General features: G+C 63.2%; 1 protein-coding gene across 1 annotated transcript in view; it reads right to left on the bottom strand.

Moving 5' to 3' along the window:
• The window catches only part of SLC17A7 (solute carrier family 17 member 7), an 8,554-nt gene extending 1,888 nt beyond the window's left edge, over positions 1-6,666 (bottom strand). Inside the window, exons 1-11 of the mRNA XM_044684778.1 lie at positions 6,605-6,666; positions 3,349-3,610; positions 2,657-2,775; positions 2,406-2,520; positions 2,152-2,239; positions 1,913-1,999; positions 1,660-1,802; positions 1,250-1,399; positions 952-1,084; positions 640-750; positions 437-564 (exon numbers count right to left, since the gene is read on the bottom strand). Coding sequence (XP_044540713.1) covers positions 437-564; positions 640-750; positions 952-1,084; positions 1,250-1,399; positions 1,660-1,802; positions 1,913-1,999; positions 2,152-2,239; positions 2,406-2,520; positions 2,657-2,775; positions 3,349-3,610; positions 6,605-6,666 — 1,398 coding nt within the window. The remainder of the gene's footprint in view (positions 1-436; positions 565-639; positions 751-951; positions 1,085-1,249; positions 1,400-1,659; positions 1,803-1,912; positions 2,000-2,151; positions 2,240-2,405; positions 2,521-2,656; positions 2,776-3,348; positions 3,611-6,604) is intronic.
• Between the last annotated feature and the right edge of the window lie 1,108 nt (positions 6,667-7,774).

The raw sequence follows: 7,774 nt of genomic DNA, 5'->3' as shown, positions 1-7,774 counted from the left end.
GAAGAAGAAGAAGAAGAAGAAGAAGAAGAAGAAGAAGAAGAAGAAGAAGAAGAAGAAGAAGAAGAAGAAGAAGAAGAAGATGAAAAGAAGAAGAAAAGAAGAAAAGAAGAAGAAAAGAAGAAGAGGAAAGAAGAAGAGGAAAGAAGAAGAAGAAGAGGAAGACGAGGAAGAAGAGGAAGAAGAGGAAGAACAAGAAGAAAGAAGAAGAAGAAGAAAGAAGAACAAGGAGAGTAGGAAGAGGAAGAAGAGAGAGAGGAAGGGGGGGGGCAGAGGGATTCCAAGTAAGAGAGAGAGAACACAAGGAGAAAGCGAGAAAAGAAAGAGCTAGTGAGATTCCAGGAGGAAGTTAGGTAGTCAGACTGAGAACCAAAAAGAATCAGAAGAGCTGTGGATGAGAGGGAAGTGGAGGGGGGTGAGGCAGGAACCGGGCCCTCACCTTGTGCTTAGTCATGGCCCCCACGATGATGGGACACACCATGCCGCTGAGAGTGCCCACGCCGTTGGAGATGCCCATGAGGATGCTGGCATAGCGCGGTGCGATGTCCAAGTGGTTCACGTTGAAGCCTGGGGACCGCCAGAGCTTGAGAAAGGGCCCGGGTTAGCCCCTCCCCCAGCCCCAGTCGCAGCCTCAGGCCTCACCCGAAATGGCAAAGCCGCTGAAGCCCACCGCCAGAACCAAAAAGGAGATGGCCACTCCCTTGGAGTGAGAGTAGCCGACCACCAGGAGCAATGTGGCCTCCATGCCGAAGCCTGCGAAAACTCAGAAGTTGTGGCGGTCCCCCGGGGATCTGGGCGCCCCTACCCCGGCCCCACCCCCTCGGGGATCCAGAGGGCCCGCGCCGTAACACAGGAGGGCCGCAAAGAAGGCCCCTCCCCAAGTCTTGCCTCCCTTGGAGCCAGGCATCCCGGACCCCAGTCCAAGCCCTTCCAGTCGCCCAGGCCGCCTCTCACCCCCGCAGTTCATCATCTTGCGGACGTTGGTGGTGGACATAATGTGGCGGCTTCGCAGGAAGTCGGCGATCTGGCCCCCAATGGGGACGACTATGGTCATGACGAGGTGTGGGAGCGCCGACACGAGGCCCACCTGGGGAGTGAGGGGAGGAGGAAGGAAGAGGGGCTGTTTTCTGGCTCCGCACCCCCCTCAGGTGCTCCGCTGGCTCTTTCTCGCCTCTTCTCCTGCTTTGGGGACTCTCCCCCGCCGCCCCGCTACAGCCCAAGGTGGGACAGCAGGGGGCGGGGCGGGGCCCACCTTGCTGATCTCAAACCCGAAGACCTCCTCGAAGTAGGCGGGCTGCGAAATCAGCAGCAAGTAGAACGTCCAGCTCCGGCAGAAGTTGGCCACGATGATGGCGTAGACGGGCATGGACGTGAAGAAGCGACGCCACGGAGTGCTGAACTTCTGTCGGTCGGAGAGGGCGTGTTGAGCTCAGAGTGGACCTTGAGGCTGGCTGCACTGCCTGCACAGGACCACTGCCCCCCTTCCTGTTCCTGAGGACTCAGGCGTCCTTTCTCCCACCCCGGCCCGGCTCCTGGCACCTGGACATGCTCCCCCTCTGTCTACTTCGCTGTAGGCCCCGCCCCTTGCACTCAGGCCTCTTCCCGCCCTCCCTTCCCCCATCCGAAGCCTTGTCCGGGAACCCCCGGGCTCCTCAGGCTGACCACGAGCGGGTTCATGAGGCGGGCGCTCTCGCCGATCGCGTCCTCAATGTACTTGCGCTCCTCCTCGGAGATGCTTGGGTGCTGAGCCGGAGACTCGTAGGATACCAGGAGCCAGAAGAGGTACCAGAAGATCCCGAAGCTCCCTGAGGGCCGGAGGGGAGAGACCGGGGGAGGCGGGAGAGCTGAAGCTTGCCGGGCGGTCCGAACCCCAGCCCAGGTCGCCCCCGGGGTGGCTCCCCAACTTCGCACTCACCATAGACGTAGAACACGGAGCTCCATCCTGAGTACTGGACGAGGACTCCGGCAAGGGGCATGGCAACCACCGCTCCAGCGTAGGAGCCTGCGGGACAGGCCCGGGCCGGGAAGTCAAAGTGCAAGGCCAGGCCAGCCCTGCCCCCGATCCTGCCCCCACTTTGGGGTCCAGGCACCCGAAACCCAAATGTCCCCTCCGCCAGCCCCTTCTGCCCCCATCACTCCCCAGTTCTCACTCACCGCAAAAGGCTGTGGTGGCCAGCCGGCTGCGCTCCAGCGGCGGGGCCCACTTACTCCAAATCCCGTGGCAGGCCGGGTACGTGACGCCCTGAGAGGGATTGGGAGGCAGAAAGGGTGTCAGGGACTCCGAGGCTGGGACTTGGCTTGGGGGGGCGCCGCTAGGAAGAGAGGAGGGAGGACTGGAGGGGACGAAGCTGGGGCCGGGGGCCTCAGAAGTAAGGGGCGACGCTTGCGGAATGGGGAGGGGCTCGCACCTCCACAAGCCCCTGCAGGATCCGCACAAAGATGACGCAGCCGTAATGGACACGGGCCGCGGAGGGGATCAGCATGTTGAGAGTGGAAGTGGCCACTATAGCGAAGCCGAAGACCCTGTGGACAGCAGAGGAGGCGAAGCGGACTTGAACCATGGCCCCGCCCCTTGGCCCCGCCCTCAAATGGTTAGCCCCGCCCTTCCCCTGGTCCCGCCCCTTTTGCTTAAATCCAGCTGTTTCGGCTCCGCCCCCACCTGTTGGCCGCAAACTTCTGGCAGATGAAGCCCCCGGGAATCTGTGTGACGATGTAGCCCCAGAAGAAGGAACCGTGGATGAGGCCCACGGTCTCAGGGTCCCAGTTGAACTGAGCTTTCTGTACAGGCGCAGAAGAGAACCGCCCCCCGCAGCAAGCAGCCAATCAGTGACTATCCCTGGATCCAGCACCCCAGTCCAGTTTAGGGCCATCCCTTGGGCATTCAGTGCCCTGCCCCGTCCCGCTACATATCAGCACTGCCTTGGCGCCGGGGTCCCTGAGTGTCTCTATGCGTCTCTGGCTCAGGCTCTGTTCCTGCATCCCCCTGAGCCCCTAAGACCGCCCTTCCATCCACGCCTCCCAAACTCTGACAATCCCTCTCGGCACTGGGAATTAGCTGGAGCTCTGCGTTTCCAAGCCCTGCCTCACGTCGCTGAGTAGCCATCTGCTCCGTCCGTCCGTCCGTCCGTCACCAGGGCCTGAAGTCTCGACTTCTCCGGGTCTCCGGATCTCCCTGACTGGCTCGGCCCATCCTCGGGCGTCTGGGGCTTTGAGCCTCCCGGGGGCCCTGCGTTTCCAGGGCCTCAAGTCTCGCCCATCCTATCCTCTCGCCTCCCCGAGGCCCTCGTGCTCTGGCCCCCCCCCCCCCACTCTCGGAAGCCGGAGAGGGGAGGGAGGGACCCCGGGGCGTACCTGCACAGTCACGTGGCCGCCCTTATGCACCGTGTTGTTGTTCACCATGGACACGATGGCCACGCCCAGGTTGCAGCGGATGCCAAAGCTGATGCAGAAGCCCAGACCGCTCATGACTGCGATGACGTACCGGCGGGGGAGCCCCCAGCACGTGCAGTCCAGCACCGGCCGCGGCCGCCCTGCGGCCCCTCCAGAAGCCACCGGCCGGCCCTCCTCGCTCAGCTCTAGCGTCTCAGCGCCTTCCTGACGTTTCTCCAGGAGCCTGAGCCATGGAAGCCTGAGCTGTTGTCCAGGGCTCTCTTTGGGGGACCGGGAGTGCCCTTCCCCTGATCCGGCCCCCTCCGGGAGCCCGGAGTCCCTCCTCCCTCAACTCCTCCCCTTTAGGGACCCAGGTATGCGGTCCCCCATCCCCTGCCCTCTGAGATCTCAGCCCGCATCCTGTGCTGGCCAAGTCCCCCGGGGACCCACGCGTCCGTGGTCCCAGCTTCCTCCGGGCCCCTAGAATAGGCCCCAATATGCGAGGGGGATTTGAGGGAGGGGTTAGGGAGGCACTGCGGTGGGGGGGGGGGAGCAGGGGCTGGAGGAAGTTGGCTGCCTGGCCGTCTCGGTCCCAGCGGCCCCCGTGCTCGCACGCGCGCGCACGCACACACATTCCCAGAAATGTACTCGGCAGCCCAAGGTGTGAAGGAGGCTGGCGGGAAGGTGTCGCAGGAACAGCTGTTTCTCGGCTGGGGCTGAGATAGAAACCTGCCTGCCTCTAGTCACTGCTCAAAGCTGGCCCCTACTCTGAGCACGTGGGGCCCTGCGCCCTCTCCCCACTCCCAGTTGCTCCCCAGCCATCCGAGGGGGTTCTCAGAGAGACAGATGGGGCGCTCCTGTGAACGGGGGCGGACTGTGAGCCTGGGATGACGACTGTAGGAGCTGGCCCGAAGACAGAGACAGCGATACGCCGAGACAGAGACACACAGAGAGGGAGAGACAGTGGGGGGAGGAGGGGGCGGGAGTTGAGGGCAGGAAGCGGAGGGAATAGACAGAAAGTGCAGGTGAGGAGGAGGCTGGGGCAGGAGCCAGAGACCGAGACTCAGGACGGAGAGAGATGGAGCGGGAGGAGGGAAGGAAGCTGAGCCAGGAGAGAAGCTGAGAACAGATGGAACCCGAGAGAGACGGGGGAGGAAGAGAAATCTAAAGAGCCACAGAGAAAGAGGGAACGGCCAGACGGGCTGGGGTGGGGGAGAAAGAACACGGGCACGGACCCAGGCCCCATCCGGGGGAGGGACACGCAGAGAGGGAGGCAAAGACGCAGAAGAAGGGGGTGCCGGGAAACAGAGGTGTCCAACGGGCGAACGTCAGAGACTAAATGGAAGAGACTCCGAGTTAGCGCGAGAGACAAAGAGGAACAGAGGAGAGACACGGAGAGAGGAGAGCTAGAGAAACGCAGAGACTGGGAGAGAGACAAAGACGGAGAGGGGCAAATGGAGGCGTGGGGGTTGGGAGACTGACTGAGCGACAGGGGGCAGAAGCACAGGAGAAATAGAGGCCAAGAGAAGGCGCAGAATTTAGGAGCAAATTCGAAGACGGATGGACGGCACACAGAGGGAGATGGGGAAGGCAGAGACAGAAAGGAACAAAGAAAGACGGGGGGGGGGGGCATACCAAAAAGGTGATGGCAACAGGGCACCCCAGGGTCCCCTACGTGGCCTCCACTACTGCATGTGACCTTGGATACCTCCTACTCCTTCCTGGGTCTGTTTCCTCCTCTCCACAAGGGACAAGAAGCAGTTCTCTCACTAGGGCTGCCCCATCTCCAGCCTCTCAGTGGGCCCTTACCAACTGAGGGCTGGGCAGAGAGGGTCAGCGAATGTCCAAGGTCACCCATCTGGGCATTCAGGAACCCAGGCATCCTAGCTCCCAGCCCATAGCTTCAGTCCCAACTTATTGTGGAGTGTCGGGTTCCGGCTGCGGTGGCTCATCGATCGTCCACCCGCGGAGGCATTGGCCAGGGGGGGTGGGGGGCTGCGGCTCCTCTCAGCTTCTCTGGGTGTCACATTTCAGCCCCAGCTCTGCCCGAGAGAGACAGCCCGGTCTCTGAGATGTGCTCCCTTCTCTGCCTCCCTGGCCCACAATCCTGCCCTGAGGGAGCCAGGCTGTTTTCAGTTCTGGCCCGAGGGCAGGATATGGTCAGGAGTCCGGGCCTCCCTGCGTTCTCCCCTCAGACCAGAGCCCGACAAAAACGGAGGCACTGACCCCATGGACACCTAACCCAGCCGGGGCCAGGGGAGAACCCAGAGGGAACAGAGACAGAAACTGAGGCCCGTAGAGGAGAGAAGTGAATTAGAGATGGAGGAAGGCCCAGAGACACTGACTGAAAAACCCTCAGAGAGACACCCAGAGATCAGAGGCAGAGCCAAGGGCAGGAAGACCTGCTGGGGGCTTTTAAAGAGGTTCCCCAGCCCTGCCCGGGCTCTGCGGAGACGTGGGGGCTGCATCTCTCCCTCTTCCCCTTCACACTGGAATATTTTGAGCGGAGTGTGAAAGCAGGTGAGAAGGAAGGAGGGGCCGAGGCTGTGGGTGTTGGGGAGGGGGGTCAAGGTCACCGCAGCCTCTCCCATCCCTCAGAGCCAGTCCTAGCTACGAGAAGGACAGCGGTTAGACTCCAACAGGACTGGAGGACCAGTTGATCCAGAGAGCCCGGAGTCCTCTGTGGGCCCTGGCCTCCCGGGGGGAAGTCCTTCCTCAGAAGCATCCTGGAGAAGCTCCCAGACTCAGGGCTCCCCCCGCGGCTCCCCCCCCCCACCTAGGCCTCAGGCTGGGCCCTCAGCCCCTTCTGGGCTTAACTCCCCTCAAGGACACATAGATCCTCCCACCCCTCCCTCGGCAATCCGCTTTAGCAGTGGATTAAAGGGAGGGGCCGAGGGGGGCAGAGATGCACACAGAGACTTGCTGGGCAGTCTGGGCCAGGGAGACAGGCTGGGAGAGGAAGAAAGGAGGAACCCCGAGAGATGAGGACTGGCAGGAGATGCCGGAGGCAGAGAGGCGGGAGGGGAGGCTCCCGGCCCGCCCGCGACCCAGACCTCTGGAGAAAGAGACACGGAACGAGATGGGAGAGACAGAGGGAGGAGGAAGCAGAGCGAGAGACGCGAGAGACGAGGAAAGGGAGGAAGAGACAGAGACAGGGAGTGGGTACACCGGGCAGGGAGCCCCAGTGAGCGCGCTGTCCAGGGGTCCCGGGCGATGTTACCACCCGGCGCTCACTCACCGGTGGAGGCGGCCCAGGGCGCGGCCCGCCAGCTTCCGAAACTCATCTTGCCGGAACTCCATGGCTCCGGCTCCTGGCTCGGCCCGGCCCGGCCCGGCCCGGCCCGGCCCAGCCCCGGCCCGCGCTGCCCCCGCCCGGCTCCTGCTCGGGCTCCGGCTCCGGCTTCGCTGCCGGGGGATGTGGACGCCCCTGCCCGAGCCCCAGCGGCAGGGAGGGAGGGAAGGAGGCGGAGCTGTCCAGGACTCCTCCCCTGCCCGCCCGCGCTGCCACCAGTCCCTGTGTGAGCCGAGGCCGGGCCCCGCCCTGTGAGAGACCCTGGAGTTGGGCGCTACCTAGAAAGACACCCTCCTCTGAGGCACCCGGCCCTGGAGGCTCCCTGGTCCTCTGAGGGATCCCGCTGTCTCTGGCGCCTGCCTTCTGAGTGGCACGAGGGTCAGGGTCCTGCTTGAGAGACCTTGTCCTTGAGACCCCCAGACTGGCCCTCCGAGACACAACGGGCCAGCCAATGAGGGGCGCTGGGCTCCTACAGAACCTCGGTCCATTCTCCCCTTTGCGGGCCCCCAGAATCCACTCGGAGAGACCCCCCCTTCTGAGGCGTAGCTCCTGACCCCCTGAAGGGCCCCAGAGATGGGGAAGGCAGTGCGGGTGGGACCCCCGAAGCTACGACCTTAAATCCCCCTCCGAAGGTGCTGCTCCACCCAGGTGGAAGCGCCCGAGCCTGAGAGCCCCCACTCCGAGTTCGGAAGACTTCCGCCACCTAAGATGCGGGCGCGGGTTTTTGAGGGACCCCTAGCTGGAAAGGACCAAGGTCCAAGGACGGCCCTCGAGGGAGTCCGGAAGCCAAGAAGGAGGAGCCTGGGCACCCGAGAGCCTGTCCTCGACCACCGAGGAGCCCTGGTTGGCCCGCTCCCTCTGAGCCCACATCAACCCGCTGCGTAGGTCCAGTCAGGGGCTCCGTGGGGGATCACAGCTTCAGGCTTCTGCTCAGCTCCTCTCGACAGACCTCGCACTTACGGACCCCAGAGTCAGGGCTCTAGGCCTGCTTCCTCCAGGAGCCCCGAAATCTGGCCCCTGACCCACAAATGCCCGCCCCTATATTAGGACTGCCTGCGCACTAAATATAAACCTTAAGACCTCCCTAGGGGAAGCTCCGACGTCGGAATGCCTCCC

This window comes from Gracilinanus agilis, unplaced genomic scaffold (assembly GCF_016433145.1).
Source record: "Gracilinanus agilis isolate LMUSP501 unplaced genomic scaffold, AgileGrace unplaced_scaffold55921, whole genome shotgun sequence".
Lineage (NCBI taxonomy): Eukaryota > Metazoa > Chordata > Mammalia > Didelphimorphia > Didelphidae > Gracilinanus > Gracilinanus agilis.
The sequence above is the reverse complement of the archived record's forward strand: the minus strand, read 5'-3'. Positions and strand labels throughout refer to the sequence as shown.